The following is a 21,020-nucleotide window of genomic DNA, read 5'->3' on the forward strand; positions in this document are numbered from 1 at the left end:
ACCCGTACCGAGGCAGAAAGGGAAAGATCTCCATGAAACCCCGGTAGGCAGGGACTACAGCCATTCTCAAAGGAAGTAGATACGGAAGAAGAGACCGTCCGTCCCTCAACATCCATACTAATAATAAGGGGGTTCATGGCTCTTAGAAAAGAGGTAGGCAGGAAAGTTAGTTAGGGGGTTTCGGGTCTGCCTGCAAAGACACTGAGGTCATCCTATCTTAGAAGGGGTCCACCCTAATCCGCCCACAATTAAGCAAGCCAGAAGGCATTTTTTAACTCACACAAAGAAACCAGTAGGCAGAATTAGGTACCAGTTTAAGCCAGTCACTTGCACCTGCACAATGAAGACCCAACAAACTTCAACTCACCAGAGTCTCATACCATCATTTTAATATAATGCATATGCTCGGAAGTTCATTAATATCATTATAACAGACTGAATTTTGGGAAAAAAACATGCACAGAAAGCAAAATGATGAATCACTGATTCAGGTCAATCTTAGCTGTCTATCAAGGAAGCCCACTCCAAGTAACCACCCACAGCAAAAAGGGATAAAAACCTCGAAGGCTTTGTTAACAGGCCTTTTGAGCCATGCTTCTCTTGTTCGGGGCCACTTCCACATATAGAAGTGTACTTTCCCTTCTAATAAAACTTCTCTTTTCTACTACTGTATTTCGATGGCTTGCTCAATTCTTTGTTCGAGACATCAAGAACCTGGACAACGAGCCGAGAAAGGGCCCCACTCTTCAGTAACAAGGGCAGAATGGGGCAGGGGTGGGGGTGCGAGGGACCACAAAGTAGAAGGAAATAAGCTTGGCAACAGGCAGCCATTAGGTCAGAAAGGCTCTGGATCCCATAGGTGATAGAGTGCACAAATTCTGAGCTCAGGAGTGTCAGTGAAGATAAGCGATGGCAGCATGATGGTCAGGCCCCTTTTTGCTTTTTTATAGAGATTGTGCTTTCAGCTCAACAATTAATTATCAGCAGTTAATGAAGACACTGCCTTGTGATGGTCACTGGAAATACGAAGAGTTAAGTCAAGGTTTCTACTCTGGTCTTCTGAAGTTCTTGAAAGCTTGAAACTGGTCTTACACACTTTGATTTCGCCCGCCTGCTGGAAAACAGTAGGGAGTCATCAGCGCCAAAGGACCAACTGCCAACCCCAGTCTAGGGGAAATGGCATAAAGAACACTCAGCAAACTGGAGCCACTGGTGTTCATGTAGGTACTAACAACCCGTAACAACCCGTAACAACCCGTAACAACCTCCACAGCAGTCTCAGCATGGACTAGAGGGAAGGGAATGGTTTGCAGAACTGAAATTGTCGCAATGAAAAGCTCTCCCTCCCTGACTCAGGCCCAGGCTCCTGCTATAAATATGCTAATTGACTAGAGGAATTCCGCTTGAGGCTTGAGTATTTTGCAAAAACAGCCCCTTGTCAGAGGAGTTGTAGCTAAAGAGGTAGGGAAATGTGTGTAAAACAATGACTGTTTATCAAATATTTACAGGAACCTCAGAACTGGGAACAAAGAGATTTGGAGATTTCACACTCTTCCTTGGATCCCACCTCTTACTCTGCCCCACCTACTTCCCTTGACAAAAGACACTTGAACTTGAGCCACTCTTAAGATGGATTTGAGAAACTATTGGTCAGCACCTTATTGATCAATAAACTTTTCCTTACTCCAAACTCCGATCTATTGAATATTGGCCTTTTTGAAGCATCAAGCATACGCACCTTAAGACAGTTAAAAAAAGGTTAGCCCACAGAGTCTTTCCGAATCTCTGTGCCCTGGTGCAGGAAGGAAGGTGAAAACAGTACCGCAGAGCCATTCCAGAGGAATCTGAGAGTCAGCTGGTTGATTACATGTCCCTCTGTTCTTGCCTATTAGCACAAAAGGTCCCAGAGAAGTAGTGGCGATGGGAATCCATCCTGGTGAAACTCCTAACTGCGATTTTCAAGCTGTGGTTGGGCCTCTGTGACCCTGAGTTCCTTCTTGTATGCGATGAGGATAATAATGCTTACCTCAACGGAGCTGTAAAAATTAAAACTAATCTGTACAAAACAGCAAATATATCACCTGACAAAAAGTAGCAGTGAACAAATGATAAACACAGCTACACACACATACACCCCTGAGAGCTGACCCTTGTCAACTCTTGTCAATCACTGTCATGTTGGACAACAGTCCCCGCTAGCCAGAAGAACCAATTCCAAGCCTCTGGGGAGAGGAGGTGGCATTCGAGTGTGAGGTGAAACAAAAAAGGCCAACAAAGTTTAGTTACTTAAAAGGATATTTTACATTCTAGAGAATGTTAACACTGATGCAAAAGTTAATTTTACTTAGGATACTAAATCATGGTAGAATACAGAGGACAATTTTTTTAAAAACACTCTTTAGGTGGTGGTTCCATAAGTGTGTTCGGTATGTGGATCTGAGCCACACACTTATGGGTAAGCCACACACTTATCATGCTTCAATAAATTTAACTTTATAGTTAAAGTTTAATTACAAATTTAACGTTAATAAAGTTAAAAACGTTATCTCGATTGTATTTATTTCTGGTCTGACTCTTTTATTAGGAGCGCTGAAATTCACAAACTTTTTTTGTCAGTTTGGTGCTTTTTTTCATTTGGTGGAACAATGCCTTTGCTTACATTCCCCAGCTCTGTGTGAAGAAACTATAATTAAGTAGGGGTGTTTTTCATTTAGCAAACAAAGCAAGAAAAACAACATAGCAACTACATCTCTTGGGGAATCATCTCTGCATTTAAAGACAAAGCCACCTACTCGGAGACTCCACATAAAGCATGGGATAATGGAAGACTATACTCCTCTCAAGAAAATTCCCAGCCACATCTTCCACTACTATTACTCCTAAGTAAAAGATCCACTTTTACTTTAAAGATCCACTTTTACTTTACTTCGATAGAAGGTCCTGCCCCTTCTCCTACTCTGTGTGTGTTATTTTTCCCCCTTTGTTGCAGAATGTTTGACATAGCCTCACCCAGCCCCACCCCCTTGAACCCGCTCACTCTAGAATCTCAACACTTAACAACAAACAAGAGCTATTTCTTCTAGAAAAGATTCTGTGTTTATTAATCTCTTCCAGATGGAATAAAATGACACTTGATGTAAGGCAGTCATTGGATGCAAAGAATGCTAGAGATGGTATTCGGTTTCTATAAGATTCACTCGAGGAATTTAAATTTTTAATTTTTAATGCCAATTGTGGGAAAATGAAGAGCTTGCACTATGAGCAACTTTTGGCCAGCATCGCTCTTTAGCGATTGGAGTTTTAAAGTATGTCACTTAGCCCACTTCAAATTCACTTTCCTTTCCTGTAAATTGATGGTAACAATCTCTCTCATAGAAGTATAGGAATTAAATGAAATAATATGTGAAATAATACTATGATGGTGCCTAGAGCACAGAAGTACTCAGTAAATGATGGCTATGATTATTATTCTTATCCTTTCACTGTTCATGATCAAACCTACAATGAGTAAATGCAATCCGAGTAACCTTATCTATGACTGGTTTTATTCAAATTTGAATATTCCACAGGTTATAAAAGACCCTCATTCTAAAACAATAAAATAAATATTGCCCTTGACGTCTTTCCTAAATAAGGATGACCATACATTCATTTATCGATTCATCTCTTCAACCAACATTGATTGGGTACATGTGATGTGCTGGGCATTAAGGCTCCAAAGTTGTGTGTGGTCTCAAAGTCCATGACCTCAAAGCTTCCAGTCAAGCTAGAGAGACTGAAACATCTTGGAGAGATGGCTGCTATGTTTGGGGCCTAGAACCCAGAATGCTGCAGGAGCAGAAAAGGAGCCAAAATAATTCATTATAATTATAATCCAACCATACTCCATACTGGTACGACAACTCTTTTCAATCCCCAGGTGGGTCTCACAAGCTCTATCAATCATGGTTTCCGCATGAAAAACTACAAGAATGTGCAAATGAAAGGTAGTTTGTAATAAAAGAACTACTAAAGCTATGAGTGGGGTTAAGAGAAACTAAAAGGGATGGTGAAGCCCTCAGACCAGCAGACTGCGGCCATCATTAACGACGCTAGGCTTAGAGAGGAGGGCAGTTTCCAGAGCCTAAACTAGATACATGTAAGAAAAGGACTGCCCAACAGGAGCTGTGGCCTTCAACAGCAAGGAGGAAGCAGAGAAACAAATACTCTGGCCTCATTCTCCTCCCTCCCATCTACTTCCTGCTAGTGCTTCCCGCTGACCTAGCCAATAAAGAGAACCAACAAAATTAGGTTACCTACGGTCAGTTGTTTTCAATATGCATGTACATTCTCTTACATATTTTAAACTACACTTATAATTTATAAGGCAGTATTTAGAGAAAATATTTAAAAATAACTAAGGTATAAAACTTTTGTCGATATTTAAAATGATAAAATTGTAAAAAAAAAAAAAGTTTAGAGAAAATATTTAAAAATAACTAAAGTATAAACCTTTTGTTGATATTTAAAATGATAAAATTGTTAAAAAAAAACAAAAAAAACAAAAACACAGGCCCAAAATGGAATCCCTTGTGCTAAGCCCCACCAAGACTAAATACCTAGTCTGACTGTAGTTTTGGCCTCTTTGAGGAGTGGAAATTTAAATTAATCAGTCTGTAATTTTTTTTTTTTTGGTCAGTATTAGTGAGGTAACTGGCCTGATAAGCTCCTTGCCTTCCCTTAAGGGAAACTGACCTTGCCCAAAATAATCCTGTCTTTTAACTCCCTTGTCCCATCCTCTTCCTGCCTAAAAAATCCCTCCTTTGTATCAATTTCCTTGGGAGCACCTTCCTATTTACTAGATGGAATGCTGCTCGATTCATGATCATTCAATAAAGCCAGTTAAATCTTCATATTTACTCAGTTGAATTTTTGTTCTTTACCAAAACAATGAGCTTGTTTTACATAGTGTCTCCAGTCCAAGACTCCTGATAGGCAAATTATTGAGCATTTTAATAACCCATCAGGCAAAACATGCAATTTTGCATGGTCTGCTACAAAGAAACTTTTTTAAAAAAGAAAAGAAATGACAGAAAGAAAGAAGGAAAGAGAAGATTAGGGGTATCTAACAAGGATTAAGTTCTAGGTCAAAAATTTCCCATCACTCTACACAGAGCTGCACATATAATAAAACTGCTTAAAAAATTGTTGTCAAACACCCTGCGAGAAGAGATGATGGCCCTTTAAAAATAGCATAGTTTAAATTTTTCTAAACGACTAGACTGTCTCTTCAAGAAAGTTTGCATAATGAACAGACTTGGAAGATAAAGGCAGAGTCTCTCTAGAGCCAAAGAGCAGATTTGCTTACTGTCCAGTGTAATACAGATAATGTCTTCTTCTGAGTAAGGCAGCAGATTTGCTTGAAGACTATTACAAAAGATTCAGGTTCCTCAAGCTTGGGATTCCTCTTCTGTAACCGAGCCAGGCAGGTATCATCTGGCCCTCACCGCGCTCTTCTGTGGGAACTAAGGCTTGAGGAACTGGTTTCAGAAAATGAAGATACTCTAGTTATTCCTACTGCTGAAGCTAATAAACTCTCCTTTGTCTCTAACGCAGGGGTCTCATGTCTTCTGCCAGCATCCATGACATGGTGGCAGGCAAACTTAGCTCCCTTGCAAGTAGGGTAAAATCTTAAGACTCTTAGCAGTTCTTAACGTTAGTTATACTGTATCGAAGTCAACTCTTGTGACCCAGATATAAGGGATTGATAAAGGTAACAACTTTTAACCCACTTACATTGCAATCTCAAGACATTCTTCAAATAAACCAAGGAGGTAGAAAATGTTTATTCCAAGATACCCTGAAGCCACTAACAAATTGGGCAGCATAAGTAAATTGTGTAACTGTTGTACATAACATATTAGAAGATATTCTCATTAAATTTCGCAAAATGATTAAATTATTTTTTGAACACAAAATTTGAATCAATTTGCAGAAGTCAGGATCTCAGTTTGAAAAGCACGTCTATACCAGAGATGAAACAAGATGGAGTCAAAAGTGTGGAGACTTTTTTTTTTACTCCAGCTTCATGATTTAGGGTGACATCAGTCATTACCCCTCTCTCTAGCTCCTGTCCCCCATTTCTGCAGTGGGATTAATTGTGCCTACTGGTTTACCCCTCACAGAGTGTACAAAGGATCAAACATGTTAATGTCTAAGATGCTTTGTAAACTCTGAAGAGGCAAGACAAGATAAACCTCTGGCGATTACTGCTTGTCATTAAAGGCAAGCTCTCTAGCTCTTTCATGGTACAAGCTCAGCAGCTCATCATGATCACAGCCTGCAGAGTCCTTTGTTCATTCAGCAAATATTTATTGTGCCAGGCACTGGGAGGGAACAGGAAAAAATCCCAGGGGCACATGGTAGATAAACCTGTGATAAGATAAAACACACAAAAGGGTTTTTCCCCTTTGAATACAGTTTCTTCCTTATATTTCCCTTCAGTCCTATGGACAAGAGAGTATAAAGGAAGCGGTGGGAACTCAACCGAGATCAAATGGCATACAGGCATTTAAACCAATTCTTCAATCGGAGCTACACTCCTAAGCAGAATAAATAGACTGCTAGTGGCTGGAGACAGAAACTCCTGCTGTTGAGAAAACCAAAGGCCCTTTAGATGAAAAACTAAACTAATGTCTTTATGAACCAGACCTAGAAGGGATTTAACTCCATATTAAGACAGACGTTAAATTAGAACGAAGTCTCTTCTATGTCTGAAGATGAAGTCAACGTTAGTATAAAATGTACTATTAGTTTCAACTATTAGTGTTAGTAAGGAAAGTCCAAATTGTACCTCAAACTCATATTCTCTCTTATAGCTGATTCTATTTATCAGTATATAGAACACTGGATAGTCATGAGTTCAACTTTTTTCTTTAAAAAGATCTATTTTGCTAAGTGCCAAAATAATCCAGTTTTGCAGTTTGGTACACGAACCCTAAATATCTTCTACCACGTGAAGGCAGTATACGTATGTTCAGTGTTGTTCAAGTTACGGGTACTTATTCTGCTTACGAAGGTTTTATTTGAAAACTGAAAATTGTACTGTTGGGAGGATGTGAGCTATGTTCATGTGCTATGTGTCCGAGGCATTTGTGCCCATGCAAAATTAAGTGAGAAACTATTAGGCTCCTCCTGGAAAAATGTCATGCCTTGTTCTCTGCATCTTTGGTCCATAGTGAAGGTTTGAGGAAAGCTTGTTGGTGGAGGCGTATCATGGCCTGAATATGCTGAGATGAATTCCTCAAAATGACAAAGTCTGGGCACTGATCCAGGAACACACCTCCTCTCTTTCATGCTCTGTTTAAGCTGGCGGCAGAGGAGCAATAGGATACTTCGTCTTCTGAGATAGGCCTGTGTGCTTACACATATGAGTTCATTGAAATCCCCACAAGAAGTCTATGAGATCAATACAATCAACACCTCCATTTACTTGATGGGCAAATGGAGGCACAGAGAGGTAAAGCCACATGTCCCAAGGACCAGAGCCAGGATTGACACACATGTAGCCTGGCTCTTAGGCTCTTCACCACTATGCTAGGCTAAATTTTAAAATAACATAATAAGAAGAATAGGCATCATTTATGTATATTATTATTTACAGTTCTAATAGCAGCAGCTAACATTTCTTGGGTTCTCACTTCATGCCAAGCACTATGCTTAGCACTGTACAGACCATATGTTATTTAATCTTCCCAAGAGTCTTTCCAAGTGGGTTCCAGCTTTATCTCCACTTAAGACCACAAATCAGGGAGGTTCAACAGACTGCTCAAGGTCACAGACCTAGAAGGTTATAAGGCTGTGACTGGAGACCAAGGCTGTGTGACCAACACCCACACCTTCTGTCACGCACTATATGGGAAGATCCTGTCACCAGCTCCCCTAAAACTTTCCTCACATTGGTGTAACTTGAAAGGGGCAGAATCAGCCCCTTAACTAGCATCTGTTCAAGTACCTCTGAGTTAAAGTAACCAGAATAACAAAGGCACTAAGAAGGAGCAGTCACTGAATCTAGTTTTGAGACCCATATTTGTCCTAGAAAAAAGCAGACTGAGAAACCCCACTACAGGTTAGAAAGCCAGGGTGCTCCCAAATCAGCATGCTTCAGCAAAAGCCCAGCCAGAAACCACCAAGCTTCGCAAAGTCCTTTTAACAACGCAGAACAAATAAGCAAAAGGAGGGCTGAAAAGAAGTACTGGCAACACAGCCAGCTCTGCAAGCTGGTGCGAGGTTGTGGAGAGAGGAGAGGGCTGCACACCTGCCGCCCCGGGTTCAGGCATCAACTCTGTCTCTCTCGAGCTAGAGCATCTTCGCCCAGAAATGACAGCTGCTTAGGGTCCCAGATGCCCCTTCTGGGGCCATATGTAACGCCCCATCTATTTTATGTCATTATTTCCTAAACTATTATTATTGTTGTTATTGTTGTTATCTATTAGTCTATTATTGCTCTTATAAAGGAAGTTCAGATAAAATATCGATTGGAAGTACTTTGAGGAACTTAATTTACAAATAAAAGGCATCGTTATTTTTATCATATTTATAGAACACCATGCAGATTTACCGTGAAGAGAAATCATTTCACTCTCCTTTGCCAATGTGTACTTTAAAATTCTGGAATGTTTTCATCAAATTTTTATAGACAATTCTATACCCAGATGTTTACAAACTCCATGTTACGATTTAAAATAAAAGATATTTTGAAGTAAACACTGATTTCATTCATTTAAGCTCCACTAAAGGAAACAGAAAAGATTTATTAATAGCCTAGTAGTAGCAACAAGTTTGGGCTCTGGGCTTTTGGCTTCAAATCCAGATGTTTTTCACTAGCTGAGGTGACCTGGGATAAGAGATTTAACCTCTCTCCCTACCACATTTTTCTCATCCATTAAATAGGGACAATAATTACATCTAACTGAGGGATATAATGATGATTAAATTAAATGGATTAGTCAGGATGTCTAATACACAGCAACCAATAACAAATGTTATCAGTTGTTATTTTCTTAAAAAGAAAACAGCAAAAGAAACATATTTTGCAAGACCTTTTACAAATGTTCGCCTTATCCTAAACGAGAGGCCTGGCAAAAATAATGTGGGGGGAAAAACTTCAATTCTAAAATAAACAAAGTACTTGAAAAGATGAGCTATGAACAAGTCAACGACGCATTTCTTAATGTTACTTTTTTTTAAAGTACCCAAAACTTACAAAATAATAGTACATGTTGAAATTCATGGAAAAGATGGCCAAGGAAACAAGAGAAATGCATAAAAAAATAACCACATGTAACGTATAAAAACAATTACACTAAACAAAATTGATCAAATAGGTAAACTGAACCACCAAAGCCAGTCCAAAAGTTTGTTGCAGGCACATTCCAGCAAGCGAAAGTAGACGCCAAGTTTTGCAAGGTGACAGCTGGTTCATGTGAGGTTAAGTGCTTATTAAATTTATTTTCCTAGTGCTAATTTCACAAGTAGTTCGAGGAAATAAATTTACTTAGAAATAGAGACACCGAACACTAAAAGACTGGAAAGACAACTGCACACAGAAAAAGAACAGCAATACGGGTCAACTCGTCCAGGGATAAAGAGTTTATTCCTCCTTTTCGGTACATATTTACCATCTACACTTGCCCAGGCACATGTGAAACCATAAAAAATGCAAAGAAGGGTAAAATGGTCCCTACCCTTAAGTTTCATAATCTAATGCAGTAAACAAAGATGAAATTTTAATATGGCTCTTTGATGGATAAACACACACTGCGGCACCTACTTAGTCTTAAGGGGATATGGAAGGGTTCTCGAGAGCGTCATGTTGAACATGAAGCCAGGAAGAGTCAGAGTGAACTAGAGAAAGGAGTGTGAGCAGCACGAAGAGGGGACAGCATATGTAAAAAGTACATCAGAATGCCGCTTCTCTGCTTCCTACGCTCCAACAGCTTCCCATTATACTTAAAATGAGATCCTCAATTCGTATCATGGCCTGAAGGGTCCCCTATGATCTGGCCCCAACTCATCTTCTACTATTCCTCCCTTACTCTCTGGACACTCTGGCCTCCTTACGATCATACAACACACCAAGCACATTCCTACCTCCAAGCCTTTATCCTTGCTGCATCCTCTGACTGGGATGCTCTTCCACCAGATCCCTGCAAGGCTCAGTTTATTCAAATGTCGTTTTTCAGGACATCTTCCCTGCCCTCCCCCCATCTAAAAATACCTCGCCACCTCCAGTAATCCTCTGGACACTCTGGCCTCCTTACGATCATAAAACACACCAAGCACATTCCTACCTCCAAGCCTTTATCCTTGCTGCATCCCCTGACTGGGATGCTCTTCCACCAGATACCTGCAAGGCTCAGTTTATTCAAATGTCGTTTTTCAGGACATCTTCCCTGCCCTCCCCCCATCTAAAAATACCTCGCCACCTCCAGTAACTCTATTTTTCTTTCTAGCACTGAAAACCACCTAGATTCTATCACATTCCTCTTGTGCGTTATCTATTTAATGCCCAACTCTTTCATTAGAATGCAAGCTCCGTGGGGCAGAGGCTTTGTCTATCTTTGGTTCAGCAATAAAACAGCAATAAAACATGTACACACTCAAATAGACAAATGGAAGTGTTGATGGATCTCTTCCATTCAAAGTCATGTGAGTCAGGGAGATGAGGCTTTTTCTATACTTCAATATAGAAAATAAGTGAGAGGAGATGTAGTATATACCAGGTATTAAGTTTTTGGTCAACACCGGCTCCAGAAACAGAGATGAACCAAACTGGGAAAGAGGTAGAACACAGGAAAAGACAGAAAGAAGCGAGGGTGGTCATCGGTATCACATTAATATCTGACATGGCTTTCATCGGTGGGGTCTGACTACGCCAGAGTTACTGAGCTAAATATTTAAGTACTTGACATGGTTTATTCTCTTAATTCCCATAACAGCCCTAAACAACTAGGAGGTAGGTGCTTTCACCACTCCCATGTCATAAAAGAGGATGGCTCTTAACCATCATGCTATTTAATCTGACCACTTGGGCCCCTCTCCCTCATGCACCGACTCCTCCATTATAGAGTAGGCTCTTTTGGGTGATAAATGCACATGTTTAACTCCCTGAAGCTTTGAAAGGCAGCCAGAGTTAAGAGGGGTGCCATTGCTCCTACACTCCTTTCTCTAATGCTTGCTCTGAAACAAACAAACAAACAAGCAAATAAACAATAAAAAAGGCAGGATGAGAAAGGGACCACAGAAATAGATCAGCTCAGAGAGACTGCTGGAGAGATTCAAGATCCACCAACCAAATACTCCCGGGCTCCAGCATACTCATCTTTTCCAAAGAGCCGAGAGGTGAAGACCATCCTGCTATCTGAAGTTCTCTCACTACTCATCTCTTGACTTGAACGTGAACTTTCCCTGTAATTGACACTGTGTCTCTAGCCATTTACAAGACTAAACCTCCAAGTTATACAACAGTATTGAAAAGAGAAAATCAGCAACTGTATCGTTTGATGGCAAACATCATGCTCCAACCTTTTATTTTTACTTCTGGGGTTTTTGTTAAATCGACTTAAATATAGACTTTAAAACTATTTAAATAAACTCTTTATTAAGAACTTTATGACATCAACTTAATTTCTGGCAAAGAGAAAGGCAAACGAGTGATAAAGTTTTCTCGTTATTAAAGGAACAGTTATGTAACCATCCTACATGGAAGAGCCAGGCTGAAGTCAAAATGATAAAAGACCGAAATAGCCCTGCTTCTCTCTACAAGGGAAGATTCCAGTGGGGGATTTCACGTGCAACATACTTTTCATATAGCCTCTGTCCTCTCATGAAGGCCTTCACTTCATTGTCCAATGGGAAGGTGCCATCATCCTTTCTAAAGCGGTAGAAGAGTTTGACATCTTTGAATTCCTTATGCTCATCGCATACTGAAACACAACATACAGAGAGAGGCAAATAAGAAAAAAAATCATATTTAATTAATTGAACAAACTAAGATGCTAATTAAGATGTGTTTTACTACCTAATTTCTCAAGCACCCTACACTATATGATCTAATGCATGTACAGTATTTAGCACAGTACCTGGCACAGAATAAGTGCTCTTATTATTAGCTACCATCATCATCATCATCATTATTATCTATAAAACGGTCACAAAACTCAATTAATCAATCATTCATTCCACACACTCTTCTTGAGCACGATACTGGGGCAGGCATTGGCCTCTGAGAATGTAAAATCCAGCGAGATAAAGAGAAATGTCAACATGTAATTAAAATATCGTGTGATGAGGCTATGACAGAGGTGAGGGGACACAGCAGTGGGAACCCAAAGAAGGCGTACCCGGCACCCCAGTAATGTAGCTTTGGGGAATGGATGCTTCTCTGGGGTGAAAATGGGTGAAAAATGATGAGAAAGTAACAGTATGTGAAAGGGCTTGGCCGGGGCTAGGGATTTCAAGGAGACGTGTTCCTGAATGTTCACTGAATCTCTGAGAGTAACAGCAAAAACTTGGAAATAACCTAAATGGCCACTGGAGAAGAATGGATAAATGTATGATGGCATAATTATACATAGCATATGTAGCAGTGAAGATGAGCAAACAGGAGATACGCTATCATCACAGATGACTCTCCCAGTCATCTGCAAAAGAATAAAACGCACGTCTGTATAATGACTTAAAACAATATGATTTGTTGCTAAGAGATGCATATACGCAAAGGAAAAAGTATGAAGAAGTCCATGGAGATAAACCCAAATGCTTCTTGGATGGCAGAAAGGAATGGAACCGAAGAGAGATACACGAAGGAGACAAAGTAAAACATTTTCTTTCTTAAATGGGTAGGTTCATATCTGGCATAGTTATGTTAATATCTGAAATGGTTTTCACTGGTGGGGTCTGACAACATTTCCTCTCAAGTTACCTTGACTGTCGCCATGACTCACCGTGATGAATAATGCCCCGGTCTGCTAATTTTTGCATAAGTTTAATTGCAGTCTCTCTATCAGAAGCCTCTTTGTGCTCGATCAGCCAGTCGATCAGCTCTTTGGCGACAAAGCAGTTTGGGTAGGTTTTGAGATGATGCCGTCTATCTTTAATAACCTTTTCTTCATGCAGCCTGAGCCTAGAAAGAAGTTTTGACAATCATTTTAGGAATTTTGATGACAACACAAATTATCAAACGAATCCCAGAGATCAGTGGCAAAACGGAAGCTCTAATACACCAGAGCACCATTCAAATATCTTGATGTCAATGGGTGATTTCCACACTGTCAGAACCCAGAGGCCTCAGAAAGTGATTTTACCCTCAGATCTGGAGATGATACAGGTAAATGGGAGGGAAAATCAACCGCAGACAACCCAGAGCTCTCCTGCCATTCGGCAGAGTGAGCAAAGCTGTCCCGCCCCCACCCAGCTTCTCTGCCTTCTCATTATTGCTCCACCAAATGGGCTTATGGCTTTGACCGACCGACCGACCGACTGACCAACTAAAGCTCCAGAAACCTGCTGAAACCAGGTCCTTCCTCTTCACCACAGATTGCCCAACGTGCACCATTTTTGTATTCATTCATTCGTATGACAAATATAAATGAGTGTCTATTACCTGCCCTTGAGGCACTTCCAGGCATTAGAGACATACATTGGAAAATACCCAAAAATCCTTGCCTTTGCAGGCCTCGTATTCTATACAGGCAATAGTTCATCTTTTTGTGAGGCTTACTAGGTTTCGCATGCTGATTTCAGCGCTTTAGATAGTTATACACTTAATGTTCATAACAGTGTCATCAGAAATTATTATTGCTTGCTGTTTCTTTTCTTTTCTTTCTTTCTTTCTTTCTTTCTTTTTTTTTTTTTTTACAGAAGAGAGAACTCTAAGGCCTCAGAGATATTAAGTGACTTCCCTAAGACCACACAACTAAAAAGTGGTAAAAGTGAGATCTGAACCCTGATGATCTCACTTCAGAGTCCAGCTTTCCAATGGACACATCATGCTGCTTCTAGCTCGGGAGAGATAAACCAGAAATCCAGGAGAGATGGATTAAAGCTGCTGGACAAATACAGTTTATTTACAGGCTGGTGGAGAATAGTAATAAATGACTGACACAGAACTTTCCCTTATTCCTTTCAGAACCCAGTGACTTTTCCGCGAAAGTCTTAAATAAACCTGCCTTAAAAAAGAAAAGTAATATTCCATTTGTCTCTCCTTCTTTGATCAGTTTCGCATTTACTTTGTAATCCTCAAGTGACGGGTTTGAATTGGCTGAACCATGAGATCAGCGTTCGTCCTGCTTCATTCACGTGGCTCCTACGCTCCTCATGTTAATCCTCAATGCTGTTGAGAAACTGGAGTGTCCCACGAGTAAATCACACAGTGACTGTGTGACCGGGACAAGTGACTTCATGTCTTTTTCTCTGTAAGACTGAGGCCGTTAGGCCTACCCTATCCTTGGCAATGTTGAGATTTGGGGACACGATGTCTGTGAAGCGACAGCAACCCAGCACTGACAGATAGGTCTCATTCTCCCTTCTCCCACCTCCTAGGGAAGGAAATGGATCATACTCTCGCCTGATTTTTTGAACAGAGTTCAGTGAATGGAATTTAATGGGTTTTGACAACCCAAGGGTTGAGATTATGAGCTGGCTGTATACTGGGCTGGAGCTCTGAGGTTAAGCTGCTCTTCCTTGCGAGACACAGTGATAGGCTGAACTGTGTTCCCCTAAAATACATATACGGAGGCCCTAGCCCTTGGTACCTCAGAATGTAACTATATTAGAAGATAGGGCCTTTTAAAATGTAAATAAATTAAAACAAGGTCATTAGAGTAGGCCCTAATCCAATATGACAACTGTTTTTATCAGAAGAGGACACGGACACGCACAGAGGAGAGATCAAGCGAAGACACAGCTGGAGAAGGCGGCAAAGAGAGAGGTCTCAGAAAAACCCAACCCTGCTAACACCTTGATCTCAGATTTCTAGGCTCTGGAACTGTGAGAAAGTCAATTTCTGCTGTTTAAGCCACTCAGTCTGTGAAACTTCATTAGGCAGCCTGAGCTGACTACGACCACCTACAATTGTAGACTGGGGGCTCCTGAGTAGTCTGGGGATGAAGGGCTCAGCTGAGGAAGGGAGAAGGGAGAGAAATGAGAGAGTCCTAACAGCTGTTAACTGCACAGGAAAAAAAAGAACCATTTTAGTGGCGATCCTACTATGCGCCCAGTATCTTACCAAGTATTTTCACATGGGATGACTTAATTAATTGCTATGGCCTGAATGTTTGCATCTCCCCCAAATTCTCATGTTGAAATACTAAACTCTAAATGTCTAAGCTCTATGCTATACATCTGAAACTAATATAATACTGAATTTCAACTGTAATTTAAAAAAAATAAAAATAAATTTTTAATACCTAAAGAAGAAATATTAAACTCCAAAATGTCAGTTATGAAAACAGGAACACAAGAGTAGGACTAGGAAGACTTGGCTCTCGTCCCGACACTGCGAGTCATCCCAGACGATCAAACTTCTGAGCATCAGAGTCCTACTGATAACGTGGATAATGGTATCCACTCTGATTTCCTCATCACCGTCACAAAGCTCATTAATAAAGATAAAGAAAGCATGTGAATCCTTAGTATGGTGCTAGGCACAGTTTTTACTACTTTATTGGTATTAATCCTCATGTCAACTCCCCAAGGCAGGTCATGTTAAAACCACAAACGATACCAATGAAAAGTTGTAATTATTAATAAAAAAAAAATGAGTCCTAATTAAAGAAAAAAAACACGTTCACATGGGCATGCTAAAGTCATCACACGAATCCTTCTAATAAATTCAGTGGCAATGACACCAAGTAATTTGTTTAACATGCTCAAAGTGGCAGAATGAGAAACATTAATTCTTAGATGTGATGTCTGTCAGGAACTCAAGAATAATAAAGACCAATTTATTTAGAAATTAAAATATGGAATAAGCTACCATATAATTTGGCGGAGGAGGAATATGTTATCAGCCGAAGAGGAGCTGCAAACATTCAGGCCATAGCAATTAATTTAAGTTGCTAACTTAAAAAAAAAAAAATTATTAGGTAATGTTTATCTTTAAATACTACAGAATAGAACCTTTCAGCTTCTATCCTTTCGTGAACCCTGAGCTAGCTGTTAATTCTTGAGCATGCTCGATTTCCACCGACTCCTACCCTGCCTGGTGGGGAGAAGAAGCACTAGACACCGTCCCCTCAGCCCCATCAGGGCCTGGTACATTTCCATGTTTAGAAAACCGAGCAGAAATATGCTGGAGGGGAAAGAACTTTGGATGCAGGAGGCAGGCTGGAACTTGATATTTTTAGACGTTACAAGGGGTTGAAGACATTCGATGACTGCTACCATCTTTTTTCTTTTAGTCAGAAACACAGAATTCTAAAAATGAGCATTGAAAATTGCATATTCCAAAAAGAAAAAAAAAGTATCCCAATAAAGGGGTAAGGATTTTTACACTGAAAATACATAAATAAGGATTTTGCCTGGCACCATGGGTACTTAATAAATATTTGGTGAATAAATGTACAAGGGAACTAATAGAAATACTATTTTTTCAAAAACATAGGGAAGCTTCTCACTAACTTAGTAGGAATTCCCACCCCACAACTTAGTAATCAACTATTATCATGGAATTTATCTAAGTCTTTTTTTTTAAATTATGCTTTCACTTCTAGGATATTCAATTTGTAGAACTTTAATCCCTGGGATGCGTGTGTGTGTCTAAAAAGCATTTCTTTTACTTGAACTAAACTTACTCCTTACAAGTTCTCATAGCTTTTAATACATTTATATGCATGAAGATCTCTAAGAAGGAGACAGAGTAAGCAATATTTCAAAATCTTGAAAAATGGAAATTTTGCATAGCTGAACCTCTCATGGAATAGCGTTCTCTAGAAAGACTCCACAAAATGCTGAGCGAGGGGCTCAAAGCCATACTTTTCAACATAGCATTTTGCCTGGACAGGTCAGTCACATCGTCTGCCATGTCCAAGATCCCCCTCGATTTAAAACTGCTTTCCACCCCTTGCCCACTCCAAGCAGGGTTCGAAAATCCTCTGCCTGTTTTCTTTACATGGGTCGCACCTGGCTGGAGAGCCCTTGACCTATGGTGGCCCCTGTCGATCCCCACTGGCAGTTCAACCAGGAGACCAAAGGCATGAGATTCTCCCCATTGCAAGGGACAGTAAGTAGCTAAGCCAAGCAGAATGGCTCCCTCCAAGGTTATACTAGACCTGAAGTTTTCAGACTCCAGTTGTGCCATAGAACACTTTCTTGAAGTAGAACTTACCCAGATGTCAATGCGTAAAAGCAGAACAATTTGGGGTGCTTTGGTTAAAAGGGGTATGGCTGCCGAGTCCAGAGTATTACCTGGTTTCTCCATTCAGTTCTCCAATATACATCCTCCAAATCCTCTTAACTATCTACATGGAATTCCTCAAAAAAGGGTTTAAAATGCCTAAACTAGAAGACATGGGGAATCCGGGCAACCAGGGGTGAGAGGGGACAGGGCAGGCCAGCGCAGCAAGCTGAGAGAGCAGTAGGAAGAGCCGGAAATGAGATGGCAAGAGACAATTCACAGCGCCTTGGTTCTTCAGTTTTCCAGTCCTTCCTCTACTGTGTATACCCTACTGATGACCAGAACAGCACCGATCCCTTCAGGTGGCTGTATTCCAAAAGAGGAATCCAAAAGAGCTGCACCTCTCCTGGTTCTGAGGAGGTGTCTCCTGGGATAGACTTCTCTTCGAGGACCTTACACTCTGACCCAGGACCTCCTCCCAAGCTTCCGCGCCTCTCTCATACCTCCCAAGCTCGCCCACTGTGCAGTCTGGACACCCCGGGCTCTTCTCCGTCCCCTGAACATGCCATCACCCTCCGTGCCTCTGCTACAGGCAGATCCCTCGTCTTGGAATGCTCCCTCCTCCTGCCTCCAATGATTCGAAGAAGTCTACCTGCTCTTCAGCTTGAAAGGCAACTCTTTCTAGCCTCCCACAGCCAGAAAGCAACCTTCTTCTCTTTGTTCTCCCATAATATTTTAATCACACCAATAAAGCATTCATCCCGCTGTATTACAATTAAATGACGTCAGGGATGCTACTTATTTTTGCCATTCTAGTGCCCAGCACATAGTAGGGGGGTAGATCCTCATTGATGCGAAAAAATCAATTGGCACACATTATGCCCTCAGTATCTATCAATCTACATCAGTCAAATCGATCCACACTGCACCACTGGTGAGAACAAACATCTCTCTTTTAGCTGCCTTTTCAATTCCACCGGCTAAGGAATTTCAATACAAAAACCATCTTCCCCATCATTCATCTCAGACAGCTGGTTCACAGGCTTTAGATTCAAGGTGATTCTGTCATGTTCTATTCCCGTCCAGCTCACCAGCTGCTGAAATTGCATCAGACAATTTCCTCTTCCAGCCTGAGGAGAACAGACACTGCTGAGTACAGGGCGTTAATAATCCCTACGAAATTACCATCCATCTGATAAGAAACGGAGAAACTGTTTTTTGAAAAAATAGCTCGCAAAGAACTGCAGCAGGTTGTGGAAGTCAGGGAACAAAAGCGGAGACAGAAACTACAGCTTCTCATTTAAAAACAGCGTCATAAATCTCAGCCAAAGTAAACAGTTTAATTAAAAAACGCAGCAAGCCAAACAGTAGGGCTGACAGTGGGAGCCTTGTGATTTGGATTGTAGCCCTGATGTAGATGGGCTTTAAACCAGAGCTATTGTCCTTTCCAGGTGTTCCACAGCAGCCAATACCTGTCCCTGGTGATCAGAGAACTCAAGAGAAAATCACTCTTAATCACCTATCCTTGAAAGGCCCAGAGTCTAAAAGGATGAGAAAAAAGACTGGAAATAAGTGAAATCTAACACACTGCATTTCCTTTGAATGTTGGATTTATTTTACAATTAAAATTTATTTCAAATGATCAAAATAATACATGTCCATGATAGATAAAAACAATTCAAATATGTGTAATATGAAGTTGGGTAACTGGTGATGGATGAACTGATAATCTTTGAAGCTAGGAGGCAGATGCGTGGGAGTTTGCCACACTATTGTATTTACTTTGTGATGTGTTTGAAATTTTCCTCAACCTCACTTTCCAAAAGAACCCAATATTAATAATTCTTGCAAAAATGTATGATGTACACATATATAGACAGATGGCTATATATATACATTTTTATGTGAAATAGGATCCTAATACACATTTCATGTAGTTTTGCTTCAAGCAGATGCTTGAATTCTCCCGGCCCTATCAGAACAACAAATACAGTGGTAGGAAGGAAAGAGACCACATGTGATTCTAGAGAGCCAAAAGGAACTGGTCTCAGATCCTCCTTCCTCCTTCTCCTCCCTCCTCCTCCTCCTTCTCCTCCTCCTTCTTTTTCTTCTCTCTCTCTCTCCAGAAAGCTGCAGTAAACACCTCAACAGTGCTAATGTCAAATGTTACACCAGCAAGACTCCTTCTCAGGAGGGCTGTAAGCAATGGCTCTGTGAATCAGAAGTCAGTTCTATACAAAACTCTTCGAGGCTTCATGTCAAGTCAAGTCAGTACAAAGCAAAGTCCAATAAATACCATGTGTCTTGCCATCACAATGAACTGAAATGGTAAACATACCCAGGGAGGAAGTATATTTGATTGAGTCTCATATATCATGTACTATATTTGAAATCCTGATGGATTATTAGTATAAATAATAACAGTAATATCTAACACCGGAATGGAGCCATACACTATCAGAGCTAAGCCTAACAATATCCCTGTGAATCAGAAAGGCACTGTCATACTGGTTTGACAGATAAGGAAGGGAGCTCAAAAAAATTAAAGTAACGTGATCAAGTCACATTTTAACAAAGAATAGAGTCAGGACTTGAACAAAGATCTTCTGCTTTCTATGTTTAGAGGGCTTTCCATGCCATCGAAGTTTACATGGCAGAAGTACTTGTCTTATAAAATAATTATCAAATAATGCTCATACAGCTAAAAAGGAGAAAACATTCTAGTTATGCTAAAGTGCCAAGGTGAGGTGAAAATTTATGCAATTTATATATTACACACAGATACTGCTACCAATGTAAATACAGATGGGGTTCACAGAAGTGCCTATGAAAGAAGTCATCACACTGTCTTCATGTTTGCATTGAGCCAATATTGTATAATTAAGATGACACTCCTAGGGAGCAGGAAATGGACCTGGTGAATTATACCATCCAGGAGAGTCAGCATCAATTTATGCATGATGTACAACAAACACTTCTTAACTACGTGTGCATAAAAGTTCATGAGGCCCTTTTAAATCCCTCATCTCTAATAACTATGTATGGTGCCAGACGGGTACTAGATTTAATGGGCTGATCACTTCATATGGTATATAAATGTCTAATCACTATGTTGTACATCTGAAACTAAGATGATAGTATACGTCCACTGTAATTTAGAATTTTTAAATTTTAAAGTAAATAAATAATAAGTGAATAAATAAATAAATCTCCCATCTCATCTTTGAGATAAGAGGTAAATACAGGGTCAAGATGGAAAGCTTCCTAGGTCAGCCTTCCTTATCTCATTAGACCTGAGATTTTTACTGCTTCCTTCTTTGACATGGGCTTTTTCCTAAGAGGTCTCTTGTTCTAAAGGAACAAAGAGCAATGCATCAATATCTCCAGCTCTGATCTCTTCCTCTGATGAGTCAGAAGAACAGTACTCTTCCTGCTTGCAAAGTGACTTTCCAAGAAGCGCCAAGATTTTTTTTCAAACAAGTCATTATTTGTTTACATTCCATGCCCAGGAGTTATCAGGCCTCTAATTGCCATTTTACAGGTGCAGAAACAAGCCCAGAATGGTTCTTGGAACTCGCTGAGGACACCGAGTGACTCATGGGATCAGTACTGGTAAGGGTCCTTGCTGTCTTGGTACAAGGAC

The 21,020-nt window shown here is 40.4% G+C and overlaps 1 protein-coding gene across 1 annotated transcript in view; it reads right to left on the reverse strand.

Annotated features, from left to right (window-relative positions):
• Window positions 1-21,020, reverse strand: part of DEPTOR (DEP domain containing MTOR interacting protein) — a 120,826-nt gene that overhangs the window by 72,085 nt on the left and 27,721 nt on the right. The window contains exons 2-3 of the mRNA XM_006916588.3: window positions 12,987-13,165; window positions 11,843-11,966 (exon numbers count right to left, since the gene is read on the reverse strand). Of these exons, the coding sequence (XP_006916650.1) occupies window positions 11,843-11,966; window positions 12,987-13,165 (303 nt within the window). The remainder of the gene's footprint in view (window positions 1-11,842; window positions 11,967-12,986; window positions 13,166-21,020) is intronic.

Source organism: Pteropus alecto, unplaced genomic scaffold, assembly GCF_000325575.1.
Source record: "Pteropus alecto unplaced genomic scaffold, ASM32557v1 scaffold164, whole genome shotgun sequence".
In the NCBI taxonomy this organism is placed as follows: domain Eukaryota; kingdom Metazoa; phylum Chordata; class Mammalia; order Chiroptera; family Pteropodidae; genus Pteropus; species Pteropus alecto.